The following is a 21,647-nucleotide window of genomic DNA, read 5'->3' as shown; positions in this document are numbered from 1 at the left end:
ATACTGAATTCTTAGGATAAGCTTAGTGTGGTCATCTTTTTATACAGATTCAGTCTTTTTTAGTTTATGTTTTCTCCATCTGTGTTCATGCAAGAAACTAGTCTGTGATAATGTCTTATGATAACTGGCCAGGTCTGGAAATTAAGGCTATGCAAGTTGAGAAGAGTTCGCTCCTTGCCTGACATTTTCGGTATGAATCTTCATATGATAGGGGTCTTCCCTCCTTAAATAACTGGAAGAGTGCACCGATGAAGCCATCTGGGTTCAGGCGTTCTTTATCGAAAGGTTTGAAATAAGGGGTTCAACTTTTTAAAACATATTTAAGCCTATTCATATTTTGTTTTTATAATCTTAGTACAAAATGGGCACAGGATTTAAATAGACATTTTTCTGCCCAGCTGATGTGGCTCAGTGGATGGAGCGCTGTCCCAGGAGACTGAGAGGTCCTGGTTCCATTCCCAGTCAGGGCACAGGCCCGGGTTGTAGGCTTGATTCCCAGTGGGGGGCGTGCAGGAGGCAGCCGATTAATGTTTCTCACATCGATACTTTTTTTTTTTTCAAATCCTCACCTGAGGATACCTTTTTTTCCATTTATCTTCAGACAGAGTAGGAGGGAGAGAAAAAGAGAGAGAAAGAGTGAGAAACATCGACATGAGAGAGGCACAGAGACTGGCGCCTCCCACAGGACCCTGGCCAGGGCCAGGGACTGAACAGCAACCAGGCATGTGCCCTTGACTGAACCTGCCGCTCTTTGGTCCATGGGCCGATGCTCCAACCACTGAGCAAACTGGCCAGGGCATCACATTGATGTTTTCCTCTCTCTTCCTTCCTCTCTCTCTAAAAAAATCAATAAAAACATATTTTAAATATTTTTCTAAAGAAGACATACAGGTATGGTGCTAAATATCACCCAGCAGGGAAATGCAAATCAGAACATAATGACCCCGGTCAGTGTGGCTCAGTGGTTGAGCACTGACCCATGCACCAAGAAGTCACTGGTTCGGTTCTGGGTCAGGACACATGCCCACGTTGTGGGCCAAATCCCCAGTGGGGGGCATGCAGGAGGTGGCCAGTTGATGCTCTCTCTCATCGATGTCTCTCCCTCTCTCTCTAAAGTTAATAAAGAAAAAAAATTTAAAAAACAAACAAACAAAAACAATTAGATACCACTTCATGCCTGTTAGAATGGCTATTATCAATACATCAACAAACAAATGTTGGCAAGGGTGTGGAGAAGAGAAGGCCCTCAGCACTGCTGGTGGGAAATGCAGACGAATACAGCCACTGTGGAAAGCAGTATGAAGTTTCCTCAAAAAATTAAAAATGGAACTGCCATTTGACCCAGCAATCCCACTTCTAGGTATTTACCTGAAGGAAACAAACACTAACTCAAGAAGACATCTGTACCTCTATGTCCATTGCAGCACTACTCACAATAACCAAGACACGGGAACACTGATGGACGAGTTGATAAAGAAAATGTGGCATGTGCACACACAAGCACGCGCGCACACACATGCGCACACACACACACACACTTACACTCAAATATGACTCAGCAAAAAAAAAGGAAATCCTGCCATTTGCAATAACATGGATGGACCTTGAGGGCATCAGCTAAGTGAAGTAAGTCAGACAGAGAAAGACAAATAGTATAATCTCACTTGTAAGTGAAATCTAAAAAAATTCCAAACTCGGATACAGGGAACAGATGGAAGGCTGCCAGAGGCAGGGGTGGTGAGCGGGTGAATGGGTGCAGGGGTTGGAAGGTCCAGATTCCCAGCTTTCCAGCCAGTCCTGGGATGCAGTGCACAGGGCAGAGACTGGACTTAACAGCACTGCACCGAGTGGGATGCATAGACACCTGGGATGCAGTGTACAGGGCAGAGACTGGAGTGAACAGCACTGCACTGAGTGGGATGCAGTGCACAGGGCAGAGACTGGAGTGAACAGCACTGCACTGAGTGGGATGCAGTGCACAGGGCAGAGATTGGACTTAACAGTACTGCACCGAGTGGGATGCATAGACACCTGGGATGCAGTGTACAGGGCAGAGACTGGAGTGAACAGCACTGCACCGAGTGGGATGCATAGACACCTGGGATGCAGTGTACAGGGCAGAGACTGGAGTGAACAGCACTGCACTGAGTGGGATGCAGTGCACAGGGCAGAGACTGGAGTGAACAGCACTGCACTGAGTGGGATGCAGTGCACAGGGCAGAGATTGGACTTAACAGTACTGCACCGAGTGGGATGCATAGACACCTGGGATGCATTGTACAGGGCAGAGACTGGAGTGAACAGCACTGCACCGAGTGGGATGCATAGACACCTGGGATGCATTGTACAGGGCAGAGACTGGAGTGAACAGCACTGCACTGAGTGGGATGCAGTGCACAGGGCAGAGATTGGACTTAACAGTACTGCACCGAGTGGGATGCATAGACACCTGGGATGCAGTGCACAGGGCAGAGACTGGAGTGAACAGCACTGCACTGAGTGGGATGCAGTGCACAGGGCAGAGACTGGAGTGAACAGCACTGCACTGAGTGGGATGCAGTGCACAGGGCAGAGACTGGAGTGAACAGCACTGCACTGAGTGGGATGCAGTGCACAGGGCAGAGATTGGACTTAACAGTACTGCACCGAGTGGGATGCATAGACACCTGGGATGCAGTGCACAGGGCAGAGACTGGAGTGAACAGCACTGCACTGAGTGGGATGCAGTGCACAGGGCAGAGACTGGACTTAACAGCACTGCACCAAGTGGACCCTATGGTTCTCAGCACAAGGGGGAGCCTGTGACTGTATGGTGAGGGGTGCTGTCCAGCCTTGCTGTGGTGACTGTTTTACAACACACTCATCACATCGTAATGTTGCACACCCAAAGCTAGTACACTGTTATGCATCCATTACATCCCAGTAATAATAAAAACAGATAAGCAAAAATGAAAAACTGCGTTTTCTTTCTTTTTTTTTTTTTTTTTAATCCTCACCTGAGGACATTTTTCCATTTTTTGTACAGACAGAGTGGGAGGGAGAGAGAGGAAGAGAGAGAGAGGGAAACATTGATGTGAAAGGGACACATCGAGTGGCTGCCACCCGCACGACCAACCAGGGCCGGGGACAAACTGCAACCGAGGTACATGCCCTTAGCGGGAACCGAACCCGGGTCTCTCCGGACCGCAAGCGGACGCTCTAACCGCTGAGCCAAACCGGCCAGGGCGAAAAACTGCGTTTTCAATACCACGTTGATATCAGGAGTCTCTATACACTGGGCAGAAGTCGGAATCGTCACCATAGGCAGATACAAGCTTCTCAAAATCAAATTTTATAATTGTCAACAAACACTTGACGTGCCGGCTCACGCTGCGACGTCCTTTCAGGGGGATGATGCCCCCCATACCAGCAGCTCCTGCTTCCTGGGGCCTAGCAGATGTGTGCCAGATGCTCCACTTACAGCGACTACGTGTCCCCCCCCGCCCTTCCATATCCGGCTTTCACCCTGGGCACCTTCTCCTGTGCTGCTGACGAGCTCAGGGCCTCCTGCGAGCTGGTCTGCAGCCTGGCTTCCCCATCCAGCACCTGCAGTCCTCGCCCCCTCCCTTCTTTCAGGGCGAGCTTCCTGCTGAGTTCTCGCTGTGGCTCCTATGTTCTGAGCACACTGACCTGCCTGGCACAGTGAGTCCTCTGAGCTTGGCCGCGGCCGTCGCTGCGAGGACCTGGCCTGTCACCAGGGAAAGCTCTACGGTGCTTGGAAAAAAAGAGGGGCTGGGCGTGTGGTGACATCCGTCCCACAGCCATTGTTTCTGCTGTAAATGATTCATTTGGAAGAGGCCTTCGTTTCCTTGAGAATATTCTCCAGGAAGGTTCGAAGGGCAGAGCAAAATAAAACCACTTGAAGCAGAAGAACAAGAGAAATAACCACAATTTCCTAGAACGATGACAAGATACATTTCCACCTGGACTTCACCCACAGGAAGTTGGCTGTGGAACAGCAGGAAGGAGCCTGACACCTGACATCTGTCCTGAGAAGAGGGAGCACACAGAAGGGACTGAGCACGGCAGCAACTTCCACGGTACTCGGGATGTGCGCTCATTAGGCACTGGGTGTCTGCTGGCCTCGCGAGACAGCCTATCATTCCCTGGACTCCTGCACACAGGACACACAGGCCAAAATGAACTCCTCCTGTTCAACCTGGAAGCATCTATGGGAAGCTACGAAGGAGGGGGAATCCGGAGGAATCAGAGCGACAGGCTGGTGGCCAGAAGCCACCCATCAAAGTCCAAGACTCCAGGCAGAGACAACAGTGATTTCTACTATGCAGATGAGTCCGCTGGCCTAAGGGAACATTCAAATATGTAGCCAAGGCCACAGTGTTTGGCCACAGACCTGGAGGCCCTCCCGGCCGGCACCGTGCTGCCCTCACAATGTGGGTTTATGGAGCAAGACCAGGACTTATTGGCAGTGTCTCGTGCTCAACTCTCGTCAGCATCCTCAGCGTTTCCAGAGGGCAGCACCACTGGCACACTCAGCCATCGTGAGCAGAGGAGAGAGGATGGGACACGAGGACGCAGCTGGCTCCCTGCTGCTCCTGGGAACAGCCACCTGTGGTGTGGCGGAGCACACCTGCCTGGCTGCTCGCTCACTCGGCTCTGCTTAGTGTGACCTTCGGAACCTGCGCTTCCTCATCACACATCACGCTCCGGAGGCCACTCCTCAGTAGACACAGTCCAGCAGAACTCTGCACAACCTGCTGTCCAGCATGATGGTCCCTGTCAGGTGTGGCCACTGAGCACTCAAATGCAACCAGTGTGACAGAGAAGCTTGACTTTAACTTGTCTTCAATTTTTAATTAATCTAAATAGCTACACATACGACCCCACATGGGGCAGCCCAGTCCGGATGTCCCGAGGACCCACTTTGTAGACCCGAACACGGAGCAACTCATCTCCTGGAGCTGCACGACGGGCGGTCTGAGCACCTGGCGTGGTTTCTCCCCAGGGGACAAAGTCTCCTTTTCCTCCCTTGCTTCTTGGAGGCGTCGCGGCAGCAGGACCGCACTTTCACAGGGTGAGAGGCAGCGCTGGGCTGCCACCCAGACGCCCCCAGGAGCAGCTCCAGGAATTGCGGCCCCTCAGTCCCAGCTGCCCGCCCCCCCCCCCACTTCCCTCTGCCCCGGGCGATGGCTCCGAGACAGACTGTACCTCCTTGCGCAGGCCTGCATCGCAGTGTGAAGGTCAGGGGCGCGTGGGGGCAGACACAAGAAAGGTGGTGGCTCCCGGGACCGGGATGCTGGCTGCCAGCTGCCACTCGAGAGTGCCGAGAAGCTGCCGTGGAGAAGGAGCCGGAGGTGGAAAGGGAAGGGACGAGGCAGGAAGGCAGAACCCTGGGGCTCAGCAGAGCCAGGCTGGTAACAGTTCTCAAAATACCATTGCGTCTGCTGCATATTTCATCACTGTCCCGATCAATACTCCCGTCTCACGGGGAGGGGAACGCTCCTGCGTGGGAGAGCAGGCGAGCAGGGTGCAACCTCCAGTGCGGTGTCAGCTGCCCTGGCCGACGGACACGTATCAGCAGAAGAGGGACAGATCCGAACACCTCACAGACAGGTGCGGGGCCGTGTCCAGATCTGGCCCAGGTGCTCACAGATGGAGGGGGCAGGAAGAGGTCCAGGTCCCCACGTGTCACGCCCCGGGGCAGGGGCTGATTCGTGGTTCAGGACAAGAACACTCCATGCTCAGGTGTCCCAGGGCCTCCAGCTCAACACTGAGATCAGAGCTGAAGTTGAACAAGGAACCAAAGCTACACCTCCACAAAACAGAGTAATTTTTAGCCCTGGCCAGTTCGGCTCAACAGTTACAGCGTCGGTCTGCGGACCAAAGAGTCATGGGTTTGATTCCAGTCAAGGGCACATACCTCAACTGAGGTTCAATCCCTGGCCCTGGTCGGGGTCGTGTGGAAGGCAAACAGTCAATGTCTCTCTCTCACATCGATGTTTCTCTCTCCCTCCCTCCCTCCCTCCAAATCTATATGAAAATCAATGGAAAAATATCCTTGGGTGAAGATTAAAAAATACACACACACACACACACACACACACACACACACAGTAATTTTTAAGCAAGAAAACTTCCTTCTACTAAACTGGCATTTTCTGAATCCTCTAGACCAATACTCCAATACTTCTCAATAGGGGACAATTCTGCTTCCCAGGGGGCACCCACAAAGAATTACCTGGTCCAAAATGTTGATAGTGCTGAGTCTGCAAACCTTCCTGGCGAGGGGTCAGGGGCCGAGAGCTCTGCACACCCTGAGACTGCTCAACAGCTCACACTCAGTAATAAACCAACGGCGCGGCCGCCTGTGGCCATGGAGCTGCAGCAGCTGGATCCACGGTCCTCAGAGCTCAGAGGTCACTGTCTGCCCTTCAGAGGAAGTCTGCAGAGCCTGCTCCAGACTCCGCGCAGAGGATGCGTCCTTCACACACCACGTTTGGCTGTTTCTGACACACTTAGGAAGGACTAAGTCATCCCGAACTCCTGTACTTTGAAATGTCGGTTCCATGAAAACACTCCGGCCTCGAGTGCCAAAGCCACTGTCACCAATGGGACTGTTTCTGTTATGTAGGTCACCGCACAGTCAGTTCATGGGTCAGCATAGGTGTTACGGAGCCAAGAATGGCAGATTCCAGCACCAAAAAAGCCAGCTAGAGCTGCTCTATTTCACACCCACAGGCTGGACCAGCTGGACTGGCCACCTGTGGGCAGCATTTATCACTGACCATAATCAGGCCAGGTCAGACTCAGCACCAGCATGGACTTTTTAAAAAATACATTTTTATTGATTCTTTAGGGAGAGAGAGATAGAAACATTGATGTGAGAGAGAGAGACATCGATCTGCTGCCTCCTGCACACCCCCCATTGGGTACTGAGCCCACAACCTGGGCATGTGCCCTGACTGGGAATCGAACAGTTACCTTTCAGTCCATGGGATCTTGAGTATGTAAACAACTTAGAGCAATTTAAAAAAGGTAAAAACCCAACAGAAAAAAAAATCAGCAAAGCATATAATCAGGAAGTTTACAAATCTGGAAACCCAGAAGCCTGCAAACATAAGAGAACATTCAGTTCCACTAATAATCACGAAATCCAACGATAGCAGAGGCCGCTCACCGTCCTAAGACTCACAAACACTGACACTGTGAAGTGTCACGTCAGTGTAAAGAACAGGACTTAGATCCCTCCTTTGCTTCCTCAGACAACTTGTAACCTTCACAGCTAAAACTTGTCACTGTAACAAATGGTATTAAGAACAGAGTACTGTGCAAACAGTGAGAGATACACAAGACACGAATTGTATCCACACTGAGAGAGCTGTCTCACAGCTGTGCCCAGTTCTAAGGAAGGTAAACATGCCAGGAAAAAGGAAGAGGCAGGCCATCAGGTTGGTCCTGGGACAGAGGCAGTGAGGCAGAGTCAGGGGCAGACTGGCCCCCACCACTGCCCCCCCCGGAGAAGGCGCAGAGGGTGGGGATTAGGAAGACCCCCGCCCCCAGACCTGTGGTTTTAACCTGTATTGAACTCTCACCTACTTTGAACAACCAGGTGACTATACTGTCTTCCCAAAGAAGCATTTATGTCTCACAGAACCTTGCTCTCAGTTTCAGGGTTCCTGGGCCCAGTTGGGAAGGGGAGAGCCCACGTCGACCTTCCGAGAAGGCCCATGAAAAGGCCCATGAAGCAGCTTATCACCCCGTCCAACTCCCACCTCCAGCCGACCCGCATTCCTGTGATTAAGACTTGATGGCACTCCGTTTCACTGAGGTCTCCCCGGGGTCTGATCCACACAGAGGAAACCTGCCCTTTTTAGTGGACAGGTCTCTGCGTCACCCATTCTCTCATGACCCTTTGCGGTCCCCAGCCCCAGCCCAAGGAGAACTTCTTTAATTACAGAAAAGGCTTTAAAATTCACAACTGAAGGAACACACTGACTTTTTCAATCACACTAAAGTAATGTGTAGCTACTGCTGTGGCTGCTGAACCAGGGTAGCCACCAAACCAGGTTTAAACAGAAATGAGCTTCAGAGCTAGTGAAATACAATCCTTATCTCCTGTCCTGCTCCCGATGCCCACTGAGCTCCAGGCTGGTCCTCGTCGCTGCACACGAGCAGGTGCTGGCCTCAAGGCCCGGCCCCGCCTGACTGAGCAGAGCGAAGGTCATGGGGGACTGAGAGCCTGCGCTGTTACAGTTTGTCTTGGAGTTGGCCCTAAGTACCCTCACTCGTTTATTTATCAGGTAGGAGGGCAGAGCTGATGGAGAGCAGAGGCCGGAGTCGCAGGGTTCTGAAGGGGAATGAACGATGGACAGGACGTGGTGACAAGTGCGTCACTTCTTGGTGAGATGTTAAAAACTTCCAGTTTCTCAATTGGGTGACACTCATGAGAACCATTAATAAAGGTTAAAAAAACACGGGAGGACAGACAGACTTTCTTCCCTGCCTTTTTAAGGTCACAGGGAAAGAAGTGGTTTGGTTTACTTGTTTTACCCTGTTTCCAAAGAGGACGTGAGAACTCTCACACAACACCATGAATACATGAAGAAGTGTGTGTGTGTGTGGGGGGGGGCCAGCTGCAGCACAGTGGCACCCAGCAGTCAGGAAGCCTTTGGGGGAAGGGCCCTGAGAAGACGAGGGAGGCCTGGGGACCAATAGATACTGAAGGTGTTTGAAGAAGCAAAAAGCCAAAGGGACACAAGGAGCAGCAAACAAGGAAGAAGTGAGCGGGAGAGGAAGGGCTGCAGGCCAGGACGGCACGGCCCCGGGCAGCCGCCAGCACAGCGCTCACTGCCCACATTCCAGGTCTGGAACGGAGCCTCTGCCGGAGCTCTCTCTGCGCAGGCCAGTGGCGTGCAAGCTCTCCATCAGCAGGCTGGCCTTTCCCGGTGACAGTGGATGACAGGAGGGAGAGGGAGAGAAGGCCCTCCTGGAGGGCAGGGCAGCCCCGGAGGTGGGTTCATCAGGGCGGGAGGCGCGCATGGTCAAGGTCACGCCAGTCTCTGGGCAGAAGCATCCCTGCAGCACTGCCTCCATCTGGAGAATCTGCACCCTCTCTGAGAAGTGTCCTCACAAAGGAAGCAGTCCCTGTAAGATCCTGGAGCTGGGACTAGATTTTATTTACACGTCCCTGAGCTGTCCTCAGCATGAGGACGAAGTGAAGTTCTACTCCCCTTCTCAGGTTCGAGGACTAAGGGCTCTTTGGAGGAAACAAATAAAGAGCTGGTCAGCAACCAGCCAGAGTGAACTCGGGCACTGAAAGGACCTGTGAGAAGAACCAGAAACAACGGGCCATCCAGGTAACTGTTGCTGGACAGTCCCAATTTTCAAACACTTCTCAAAAGAGAGATGTGCCTGCCCTGGCCCTGGAGCTCCCCAGAAAGGAGCTCAGACCCAGCCCCCTCCCAGAGCTTGGCGCAAGTCAGCTCACCAAGACGCCTCATCGGGCTCAGGAGCCCTCGTTTGCACCTGGCTCTCGCAGAGGTCAGAAGTGTAACTCCCAGAAGTCTCGTCTCCGACCAGGATACCTGGGCGCTGCTCCGTGGGCTGAGGAGCACACACGGGCTCTGCGTCCCGACTCCTGGTCTCAGTCCTCTCTGCTTCCACCAGGGTAGTATCTGAGCCTTCATTCCCTCACATGTACTGAGAAAATAGTATCACCTGCCTCGCAAAGTCACAAGGATGAAGTGCATCTCGGAGGGTATAGGCATGGAATAAGCGTTCACAATATCAACTCAGCCCATCTAAACCTGTCACATCTGAGAGACAACTGGCCTCACGAAGCCTGTTCTAACCTCTCCACCCATGTCACTCGCCTTCTTCTCAGAACGCCCGGACACCGGCCTGAACACTGCAGGCAGGACACATGCCCCAGCTGTGTGCACCTGTGTGCTTTTTCTTCTTGTCCCACAGCTCTGAGCACACCAAGGACAACAGAAACATAAGGGAGACTGGAGAACGTAAGGGCCTGCCTGAGGAGCCCTACTGTGCGCTTGGCTGAAGAGTTATCCTCTCCTGCCAAGGGCAATTCCACCAAGGGCCTCCCCAGGTGCGGGACACTTGCGCCGTGCTCTGAAGCACCTCACCCCGCCTGGCCCACAGGCTCATGGATGGAGCCCCGCGGACGTCTCTCTGCTGCCACCTGCTGGACGTGGAGGGTACCGCATGCGAGAGACCACTGCCCTCAGTTACACTGATCCAAGCCTGCCAGGCGTTAGTTAGGCTCTGCAGTGGAAGAAACCCCAATAAAAAAGCGCCCTCACGAAGCTTCCAGTGTGGCGTTGGCTAGTCCCACCGTCCCAAGACCAGAGCTGCAGCAGCATGGTGTGGAGGCCGCCCTGGCTCTCAGAGTGAACGGGCTATGCTCAGCAGAGGGGGACAGGCATCTGGAAAGAAGCACAGCAGGGCCAGAGGGGCACACGTTAAGCACATCCAGGGTTTCTGGCGGGGTGCACAGTGCTGCAAACAGCAAAGACACAGCACCAGGGCCGTGATGAGGGGTGAGCTCGAGCCTCAGAGCCATCTGGAGCTGGGATGACCACCATTAGCCCGTGTTCTATGCACCTGACTCAGCATGATTTTGTCTTTTGCCTGGAAACTTGTCCTCCACGCATCCAAGACCAGTCAGAACATGTCTCATCTCACACGCATGGGAAACACTTCCACTGGTTCCACCTTAGCCCAGTGTGCAGTCAGCAAGCAGCCTGTACCCAGACCCCAGCCACTGGACCTCTTCACTGACAACTTCCTGTCACTGGCCGACTCCAGGAGCCGACCGCGCTGGGTCCTCCACCAGCTTCTCTATAACTGCCCTGAGGATCCGAAAACTGCTTTGCTTTATTTACTCAACACACACATTATGTAAAATAAAGACACATAATACAACCACCCAGTGCTACCATCCAAGGTAAGGGTCACGTCACTGACACATTTCCTCCTAGAGAGAAGCATGTTCCCACTTCTCGTACTCTGTTGTTCTGACCTCCTGGTGATCCTTCCGTCGGGGCACAGCTCACACTTGTCAGGAGCAGAAAGAAACTCCAGAGAGGCTCCACACTGTTACTCTGGCCTGCTCTTACTGTCCTCCCCACACCTCCCCTCCCCCATTGAACTACCACCCACAACTCTGCAACCACACTGGCCTCCCAAAGGACCATCAGGAAGAACCAAGGAGAAACGACCACAGGTGCTGAACCTCTGCACCGAGGCCTGTACCTGCCGCCGCTGTTCCTGTGAAGTCCTGGCGGTGTGGCCTGGCGCGGCCCCAAGAGGCAGAGGCTGTTTCCATGCCTAGAGCACAGAGATCAACCTGCGCCTCCGATCCCCATCACACCAGGAACGGAGGGAAGGCCGTTGAGTCACTGTAGCCGGGGCCAAGCTGCCTCGGATGCACCTGTTCGACAGCTCACCCAGAGCCCGGTGAGCAGCAGAGGGGGCCACCTGGTCGCCCTTCCCCAGCAAACACAGAGCTCACCTCATGGGACTGCCACAATTGACTGTCTTGTTCTAACATGGGAAACCGACTGGAAGAAGGGGGTGGGGATGAGGGCACAACATTTTGGTCCCTCCTGTGTGTCACTAATACTCACAGTTCTGAAAAAGGAACCACCTTATCAGAAGGAGATTAACTGTAAAAACTGCCTGATAAGGACCCTGAGCAGCAGGGGTCAGGTGACGGCTGGCTCCACTCCCAGGTGCTGGGGGGCGGGGACAGAGCCACGAGACTGGGCGGCACAGAGGGCTCTTGGCCTTCCTTGGTGTGAGAAGAACTGTGACAAATGCCACTCTCTTGGGGAAATGGAGTTGGTGCCTCAATCGCAGTGTTCAGCAACAGAAATACAGGGAAAAAATGAGACTTTAGTTCAAGACCTTAAATCTCCTCCAGTAAGTAGCAGGCATGCCCAGTCTTCTCTCCCCAGGCGCTAGGGCCCAGAGCCATCAAACTGCCTCATCGCGATGCAGTTTACGTTGTCAGCACACATTCAACGTCTGCAGTGAGCTCACGGGCATGCAGCTGTCGACACAACACACTTGAGAACATTCTTCACCCCCAGAGACTCCATCCGCACCAGCAGTCACTTTCCACCTCTGTCACCGGCTCAATGGGACGTCACCATCGAACAGAGACATCATCACTGCGGCCCCTGCTCGCACGGCTGTTTCTTTCCTTTCACCCTGTGATGTAAGTTACCGAATGGACGTCTAGGCCCACGCACTCTGCTCCGTAGGACAACACTCGTGCATGCGCAGGGTCAACGGTCACGACAAACTTCGTGACTCAAGACGTCAGTGTGTGGGAAATGGTACCCGAGCACCAGCACCAATGCTGCGCGGTGTGAGTGGACGCGTCACAAGACAGCAGAGACCAGTGTCACTGACGCAGGGATCATGTGAACCATCTGCACAGCCAATAAGTCGACGTGGCACCTAGTCACAAGCAACCAGAGCCCCCGAAGGGGGAATGCAGAAGGAACACCTGTGCTGCACCCCTTCTGTGCGGCCTCCGGGCCAGGAAGACGCTGTGCACGCCCGAGGAGCCTGGGCAAGCCCAGCAGGCCGCAGCCTCTCAGACGGGGAGAGAAAACGCTTTTGCAGCAAAAATGAACGGAGACCGGAGGAACCTCTTTCCTATAGTCCTTTAGCTTGGAGACAGAGAGATGAGTCAAATGACTTTTTAAAACCATGACTCAAATTTTAACTACTCGCTCAGTTTAAATTTCTAACCTCCAAGGACGAGGCCAAGTTAACTCGCTGAGAGCATCACACTAGTAGGAGTAACCTCCTGCTCATGAGACCCCCTCCTGGCTTGCAGAAGTCGCCAGGTGTGGTGTGTGGGACTCAGCAGGGACTGACCTTATCCTGACCTAGCAAATCGGAGTTGCATGTGGGCTGGTTGGGGAAAGAGCAAACATCTACTTTCTTGTGCAGAAAAGATGTTTAAGCCACTTCTATAAAGAAAAGAAAGTCCACCCACAAAAAGGAAGAGAAGATTCAGGGCAGGGCTGGGGGAGCGGAAAGGGCCCGTGGAGCCAGAGCCAGAGGGTCAGAGGCCAGCACTCTCGGGCTCCAATATTAGTCATGGGAACTGTTTACATTGTTGCTAAGGAAAACTTAGAGCTTTGGAAAATGAGCCCAAGCTCCGGCGTGACAGCTGCGCACGGCCGGGGTCCCTGCAGAGTTCCCTGCTGCCTGCTTGCCGTTCCTATCCTGCCAATCAGGTGGCCCTGGTCTCTGGAGTCCTCAGAGCCAAGTGGGCTGCAGGACAGCAATCCGGGAGCTGGAGGCAGAGTGACGGTCCAAATCCAAACTTCCATTCTTCCATCTCAGAGAAGTGGTCAGCGAGCTGGAGCAGGAGGGGCGTGCCCTCAGGGCCTCAGCACTCCCACCCTGGTGGCTCCTCGCTTCCACCTGGTACTGAGAACGCCTGAGGGCACTCCAGCTTTTCAGGATAAAAAAAGAAACTTTGCAAAGCCAAGGTCGTGGCCTTGAGAGAGGGCTGTTGCAGAAGTCTTGCACCAAGCTTCCGTGGCAGGAACGTAACTTACTGGGAGCCCTGCCAACCTCAGATCTCGACTGTTTACTCCTCAGTGCGGAGAGCGTTCTCACAACTCACACCACAGGAGACTGTTGTCCTGGAGTTAATTTTCTTCAGGCTCTTCTGCCCCCTACCCCATTATAATGGTAATACTTTATCACTCTGGAACTTTGGAAAATGCAGGGGAAAAACAAGAAAAGAAAAATCACCCACAACCCTCAGAACCACCCACTGCTGACGTTCCCGTGTGTGTCACTGGGTGTCACCACGTCCCCTCAGTACCTGCCCCATCCAATGGACACAGCTCAGCTCACATCCCCGGTGACAACCAGGAGTGAACAGAGACTGGCCACTGTTCTCAGAGAAGGAAGCTGTGCAGGGTCCACATCGGGCTTGCCCCAGTCCACGTGTTCCCATTACACTGCGGATGGGAGCTCATCTCTCGGGTGGCTTGTCCATGGGCTAAGTCTGGCTGGGGCCAATTTTAAAGCCCCATTTACCCAGTGGTCACTAACTGCTTCCAACTGGACCTAGGAACACAGGCCTCTGCCATGGATTCCTAGCGCGAGTCACACAGTGCTGCCACCACGCGCTGATCACCGCGAGAGGTGGCTTCAAGGAAAGAATTAGAGCCCCGCAGGCTCTTTTGGAAAGAAAATTCAGCTATTCTCAAAACATGATTTTTTTCTTTCAGCTTATGTTTGTCTAGAACAGCGGTTCTCAACCTGTGGGTCGTGCCCCCTTTGGAGGTCTAAGGACCCTTTCACAGGGGTCACCTAAGACCACCGGAAAACACATATTTCCGATGGTCTTAGGAACCAGACACCACTCACTCCCCTATTGTCTCCAGGCGGGTCCACCCACATGCAGACACACCCACACACAACAGGAGGAGCTGTATTAAAGGGTCACAGGCATTAGGAAGGTTGAGAACCACTGGTCTAGAGGGAGAAATGAAATGGTTTTAATTTTGTAACAGCTTGAATGACACGTGTTCCTGGATGGACACACCCAGGCCCACAGGGAGCACAGCTCTGCCCGCGCTCCGGCCTGCAGAACGGTCCTTCCTAGGTGCCGGGGAGAACAGAACTAGGCCATGGACACGGGCATTTGAAAAGCGCTGTTGGCTCTGCAACCTGTGAGCCCAGAGTGAAATGTCTTCAGTTTTCATGTAAAGAAATTTTTAAGAAAAGGAAGAACGAGAAAGAAGAAAAACACTATTTTTCAACTTACTTACTTAACATCTCCCTCCCACTTCTCATAATGCGTTTTAGAGTTATCTTTATGATAAACACCTAAAAACTTGGACTGGTTGTATCTCATACGATTCTCAAACTTATTTCACATCACTACACACTCACAAAATAAAACCTTCCTCTGAAATTCAGAATCAAATGAAGTCAACTGGAATGTACATTCTGATGAGATGTCACCTCTTTCTAGTCTGAAGAAAGGGGAGGACCGTGGCCTCCGCCAGGGGCCATGGCGCCGTCCCCTTGGCCACACCCTCCCAGGCCTTGGAAGGCCAGCTCCTCCAGCTTCTACCCGGAGTCGCTCCTGTGCCGCCCACGGCTGCTCCTCTCAGGGCCCCGCAGAGCCTCTGACACGCGGTGCAGTCGCCATCCCGCTACCATGCCGCCCACACAGTCTGCATATCCTGTTCTGGGATTCTTCTCAAATTAATTAAAACTATCCTTCCTCGATTTCTCTGAGCCTTTTATTTCATTCTTGCCTTTTTTAGCTGCCAGAGTCATCACGGATGACCCACAACAAAACAGATGGTCCTTCTCTGTGTCAGGTTCTCCATCGCAAAGTGGGGAACACGGTCTGACAATGATCTCATAAGACAGACAGAAGGAAGACAGCCTGTCTCCATGACATAATAGGCATCTCTATGAAATAATCAGTAATACTTTTGATCTTCACTGAAAATCTCCCTGAGGCAAAGTCCAAAACCCAAACTGTAATATACAGATCTATTTTCATAAACATATTTGAGACTGGAAAAGGCGTCACCCCCACCCCTCCCCCCACCGCACGGAGAACCCTGCCAGTGAAACCAGCGTGTGACACACCTCCGTCTCTCCCTGGCTTCCGCAGAGGAGTCCGTCCCAGGCGTGGACAGCAGAGTGGAAGCTGTGACCCCGTTGGCAGTGCTCGGCAGGGGGCGATTGGTGATCACACACAGAGGGGTGCTCGGAGAGACACTGTCTGCTTTCTCTGCCGTGGAGTCAGCGGGGGACTTGTGAGGAGTCCTGAAATCAGAATGGATGCGGCAGAGAGAGGGTGTTCAGGCACGTGCACCACAGAGCAGAGAAGAGGGTGCGCAGACTGGCCAGAGCGTCTCTTCTCGCTCAGATTTTGTCTGTTGGTTGATTTTTAATTCTGAGCTCTTAAATCTTAGAACAGTGTGAATACACATTCAATCTGACATCTTCTGCCTAAGGAGTAATGTTTTATGAAAAATATGTTTTTGCTTGAGATTAAAATTAAAAAAAAAAAAAAAATTAGCTATGGCACCAAGCGAGGCAGTGACGTACGCGGAAGAGCTTGAAAGACCCGCAGCACCGCCTGGTCTCCGCGTGCAGAGGCAGCCGCCTCACACCTGAAAACGACCTGCAGTCGCTTACTCGTCCCCTCCCCTGCTCCCAGTCCTTGACAGTGAGCTTGGCACAGTCCTCAGCCTGGATAGTGACCGGCCCCTGGGACTGTGCAGAGATGCCCGCTAAACTGTGACCCCGGGACGGTCAGCCCACCCACCCCCAGCTCAGCAGCTGTGTTCTTTCCATTTAGCCAAATGCCTGGCCATGTGTGTTCACAATTGCACACAGGAGAATCAGAACACAACGGAGAGGGTTCTGTCTGTAAACTTAACTGCAGGCTTCCAGCAGACAGACCTGTAATTACAGTCATGTACACAAAACAAGATCTTTGTTTCTCAGCGAAGAATGAGACCAACCACTGACTCTCCACCCAAAAAGCTGTTGGTGGCGATGTCACAGCTTGTTGCTGTGGTAACAGACCCAAACCTGACTCACAGAGACAGACAGAGCAATGGATGCCGCCGATGCTGACGAGCTGTTTTTCTCACCTCCTCACAACGACCAGACATGCCAAGTAGCTATAATCTCACTTTTTCTTAAATACACTTTTTCTTTATTGATTTTAGAGAGAGAAGAAGGGAGAGGGAGAGAGACAGAGACATCGATGAGAGAGAACATTGACTGGCTGCCTCCTGCATGCCCCACACCGGGGATCAGGCCCACAACCTGGGCATGTGCCTTGACCAGGAATTGAACCAGCCACCTCTTGGTGCAGGGTGGACGCTCAACCACTGAGCCACGCTGGCTGGGCTCTAAAAGCTCACTTTTAAATAATCACATTATTAGAATAAGCTTAAAACAAATAATCAGATTCTAAGAGTCCAAACATGGTACTTAGACTCGAACATAAAACAGACAGACTTGGAGTGGGATCAAAAGAACAAGGCAAAATGTGTCTCACTTATTCTTTTATTTTTTATTTATTTATTTATTTATTTTTACTATCCTCACCCGAGGGTATTTTTCCATTTTTTGTACAGATAGAGAGGGAGGGAGAGAGAGGAAGGGGGAGAGAGAGAGAGAAACATCGACGTGAAGGGACACATCGAATGGCTGCCACCCGCACGACCAACCAGGGCCGGGGACAAACTGCAACCGAAGTACGTGCCCTTAGCGGGAACCGAACCCGGGTCTCTCCGGACTGCAGGCCGACGCTCTAACCGCTGAGCCAAACTGGCCAGGGCTCACTTATTCTTTTAAAACTGGGGCGAATAACTCCTCAGACTTCAAGATGTCCAAACAAAGTACTAATAAAATTAGGCAGAAGGAATGCTCTAAAAAATGACACTTATCGAAACCTTCCCTGAAATTCTTTTCAGGTTAGTAACACGTTTTGGTCTCTCTGCAATTTCTCATGCTGTAGAAATGGCAAGGATTTTATCTTATTACATGATGGAATAGGACTTCCACTGTGACTTTGAAATGTGGTATAATTTTACAAAGAGGGTGTTACGAAAAGCTCCAGAGCGAGGATCAGAGACTTTGGGGTGACTTCAAGGCTAAATTTCAGCCAACTTAACCTCTCTGATCATCATCTGTAAGAGGACCATGGTACCTTAAAATGCAGGGGTCTCGTGATGACTCAATGAAATACAGTGTGCAGAACACTTAGTGTGGGGCCCAGAATAAAAACTCCATTGAAACACAACAGCACAACAGACAGGAGCTCCGAAACGGGAAGCCTGGGCCCCACCCTCTGCAGGGCCACACTCAGTGGCACCTGGGCAGAGGCCCATGCTGGCCCCTGGGTCCTCATCTCGAAGAGGAGACTGCCGTAAGTGACATCTTGCTAAGGTGGCTAGCTGCCGAACCCATACTCATTTCCCTTTTCTTCCTGACTAACAGAGCCTGTATACTATTGAGGGCAACAACGAATCTGGTTAAAAAAAATCCACATTTTCTGAAGTCTCCTGGGCTGCTACAGGTAGCCAGTGAGACATAGAGGAACATGAGTGCTTCTGGGAAAAATTCTCAGTTCAGAGGCATCCTTCTTTGCACAGTCCCCCCTTTTCTCCTTCTTCCTGCCTGGAATGCAACCATGATGGCTGAAGCTCTGGCAGCTATTTTGGACCATGAGGCAACCAATGAAAATGGAAGCCATGATCTAAGGGTTGTGAAGTGAAAAGAAGAAACCCGAGCCCTTTAATGACTTTGGAGCCATGTGCCGTGTGCCAGCCCTGGTCGTTTCTGGACTTTCTTAAGTCAAAGAAAAACAAAACAACAAAAAGAACCGTTACCCTATTGAAGCCATTATTATCTGAACTCACTGTTACGTGTGAGTGAAGCAAATCCCAATATAATTTCTGTGCAGTGCGCAACCCAACACCTGGCACACAACAGGCCTCAACCAAGGCAGCTGCTGCTTTTCCAGGCCCGGCTCTGAGCACTCAGTCCAGGAACTTCCCTGAGGTTCAGTTTCCCCCTCGATGGGGATGATGTTTATGACGCCTGTGCAAATACATCGCTATGACAACCCCATAAGTTTCTACATAATTATATGGTGCTATTCTAAAGAATCCACCCTAAGCCTGTCCCTCCTGGAGAGTGGACGGTCACCACACACTTCAGGGAATGAGCTGGGAACTGCTGAACGTCCGTCCAGCACCAGGTCCTGGCAGCAGCAGCACCACCATTATTTCATTTTCTTTGTGTTGGCTGCAGAAACAAGACCCCAAAAAGGAGTCCCTCTGCCGTACCCCAGAACAAAAGGTGTCTGACCACACCAGGGACTGAAGCCCAGTTAAAGCCACAGTGATGTCCTCTGTGCTTTCACAATGACACTCTGCGCCACCCCCAGATGACCCAGAATCCCAGCAGATACTGCCCAGGAACAGGGTTAGACCAGCACCCATCTCTCCCTTCCTGCAGCACTTCCAGCAAAACACTCCTTGGCTGAAGAGTTTTCAGAAGGCTGTAGGGCTTTTGAGACAAGAATTAGCTTTCCTTCTGATCTGGTTTGTATGCCACCTTCCAAAGAGATTAACGAAAGAGTCCAACTCATAAGAGCTGGAAAATCCATATAAATGAAACATGGGAGTATTTTTGGTGTGCGATTTAGCACAACAGTAGGACCCTTACATCACAACCACGGCTGGTAAGGTGACTGAGGGACAGAAGCAGTCACTCCGTGGGTGCTGGACCCCGAGCACGAAACACACAGCTATGCTGTCCAACAGGCAGCTGCTGGCTGCAGGCGACGCCACAGCAAGAGCAGCCTCACGGGGGGGGGACGCGCCTCAGGAGCTCTGCTGCTTCTGCGGTGACGGCCCCCTGGGCTCCCATCTCCCGAGCGTCCAGAGGCGCCCGCTGTGATGGCCGTGACCACGTGGCTCTAAGAGGCCTTACCTGCATACGGTGCAGGTGCGCAGTGTCTGCACTGCGGGGCGCAGCGCAAGAGGAGGCAGGCTGCTGCCCGGCAGGTGGAGGAACCATGGTAGTGGGCGAGGCAGCAGGAGATGAATTGCGAGTGGCTGAAATGGAGGGACGTGTGGGGCCACTACTCCTAGCAAAGGAAGCACTGAAAGACACACACATCGCGTTTCTCAGGACATGCTGCCCACCCACCACGCCCAGCACCTCCTTCCCCCCAGTGTGTCACCAGAAGGAATGCAGGACAGAGAGGGCACTGCACTGGAAGAGGCGGGACCAGCTAGAGCTGGCCACTGGCAGCAAGCAGGTGCCTGTCAATCACCCAAGGAAGGAGGAACGTGGAGGGCAGGCCATATGCGACCAGAGAAAGCACATGGTGGGGTGAGGCCAAAAAAGGAAAGAAGAGGAAATAGAATCATTTTGTTAGAAAAACCAATGCCCAATCAACCCTGAGGCAAAAGGTCATGCACCACTCCCACCCACCCAGTGTCCACCTGTTACAAAAGTAGCTCGAAAAGGCTGAGGAAGACCAAGAGTCTGGAGAGTCTGGAGCAGACACTTCAAATGAGAGTGGATTAGAGTCAAGAAGCTCTGTGTATAGAGCGCCTCTGTGTGCCTTTCAAGCTTTGAGCCTCGAAAGCCATACTGGGTGGGCAACACCAAGACAGCTTTTCTACTTCAACTGAATATATGTTAAGAACCATCTCAATCGCAGCATTATTTGAGTTAAAAATTTTTAAAAACCTTGTCTATGATAGTCGAGACAGTTGAGGGAATGACCAAAAAAAGCTATGAAACTTCTTCGAAACAGATGCATTTTTTGGGCCAGGAAAAAGGACTTTCTGCCTGCAGACAAGAGGTGACTAGAACCTGGGAAGCGTGCTGAGGCTCGGCCCAGTCCAGGTGAGAGAGTCTGCTAACACTTGTCTTTCAAACAGAGGTGGCGCAAGATTCTTTGCTTTTGAAAAGACCCTAAGATTTTTGTAAATTCTAAAAGGGCTTTAGGGTTACAAGAGAGAAGCTTTGAAATCCCAATGAAGCACATTCTCAATCTTTTCTCAAAACGTGCCCCCATCAGGAAGCCGGCTCCCCAGCCCCAGAGGCAGCCCTTTCTCCTCCGCTCACCAGCTATGTGCAGTGACCTCGAGCAAACCACACTGCTCCTCACTCAGCGTAGAGCTGACACCCTGGACTGTCACGGAGCACGACCCGCCTGAGCATTTAATGGCAGCCCCCTCCGTCCTACAGCTACATGATGTTCTCAGAAAACCCAGCCACAAGCAGGGACGATGCATCTAGCTTGGCTGGCGCCTTGGCCTTGAAGACAGAGGGGCTGGACTCAGCAAGCCGAGGATGCTGAGTCTGTGGGACAGCACTAGGGAGACCAGGGGTAGGCCGAGCCCTTCCTTACAGGGTGTCTCCGCAGGGCTGGAGACATTAAAAGGCAACAGCGGCTGTTCGTCTTACAGCGCACATGTTCCAACATTAACTAGTAGACAAGATTCTTCCAATCAAATAGAAATGAGTGTTGATCCCAAACATAATGTAAGACCACAGCCCATGTCTCCGCTGGCCCAGCCATCCCTAATCCACCTGCTGTGAGGGTCACAGCACGAAGAGGCAGCTGAAGTGAGCGAGCAGAAGACAATTCAGAGTGAGCGATGGGACTCGTGCCTCCACATCAGCAGCCAGTTCGAGCCGAAAGGCTAATTACGGATCTGGCAGCGTGGTGGCTCTGGCAGAGGTGCTCCGCTTGCTGGCTGGCACATGGCAGAGAAAGTAAATGCAGAAGAGGAGATACAGAGGAGAAACGGGAAAGGAAGCCCATGTACCTTCTCTGCACCAAACTTGCGAGTTTCACATCTCGATGGATCTGAGGGCCATTAGTCATAAAAAGAAAACAAGAACTCAAGTCCTAAATCGACAGGCTTCAACATGGGACTTCAACACACAACTGCCCTGACTCCCCCTCACCACCCTGCAGGGCACCCCTCCTCCTTCAAAACCAACTGCGATGAGCACGCTGTCCTTTCAGACCCAGGGCAGCCAGCCACGGGCCTGCTCAGCTCCTGTGGCCACAGCTG

General features: G+C 52.2%; 1 protein-coding gene across 7 annotated transcripts in view; it reads right to left on the bottom strand.

Annotated features, from left to right (window-relative positions):
- Window positions 1-21,647, bottom strand: part of PPP1R12B (protein phosphatase 1 regulatory subunit 12B) — an 89,326-nt gene that overhangs the window by 36,340 nt on the left and 31,339 nt on the right. For 5 of the 7 annotated variants that reach the window (XR_004961412.1, XM_036277416.1, XM_036277419.1 and 2 more), the window contains exon 13: window positions 15,667-15,846. The exons of 1 other annotated variant lie outside the window; for it this stretch is intronic. Coding sequence is in view for 5 of the 6 variants with exons in the window: in XM_036277416.1 (XP_036133309.1) it covers window positions 15,667-15,846 (180 nt within the window). In the remaining variant the exon portion in view is untranslated. Of the gene's footprint in view, window positions 1-15,666; window positions 15,847-19,602; window positions 19,712-21,395; window positions 21,437-21,647 lie in introns of those variants that run through there. One more of the 7 variants, XM_036277418.1, reaches the window with a different exon arrangement.

This window comes from Molossus molossus, unplaced genomic scaffold (assembly GCF_014108415.1).
Source record: "Molossus molossus isolate mMolMol1 unplaced genomic scaffold, mMolMol1.p scaffold_m16_p_23, whole genome shotgun sequence".
Classification (NCBI taxonomy): Eukaryota; Metazoa; Chordata; class Mammalia; order Chiroptera; family Molossidae; genus Molossus; species Molossus molossus.
Note: the sequence above shows the minus strand (reverse complement) of the source record. Positions and strands in the feature narration are given on the sequence as shown.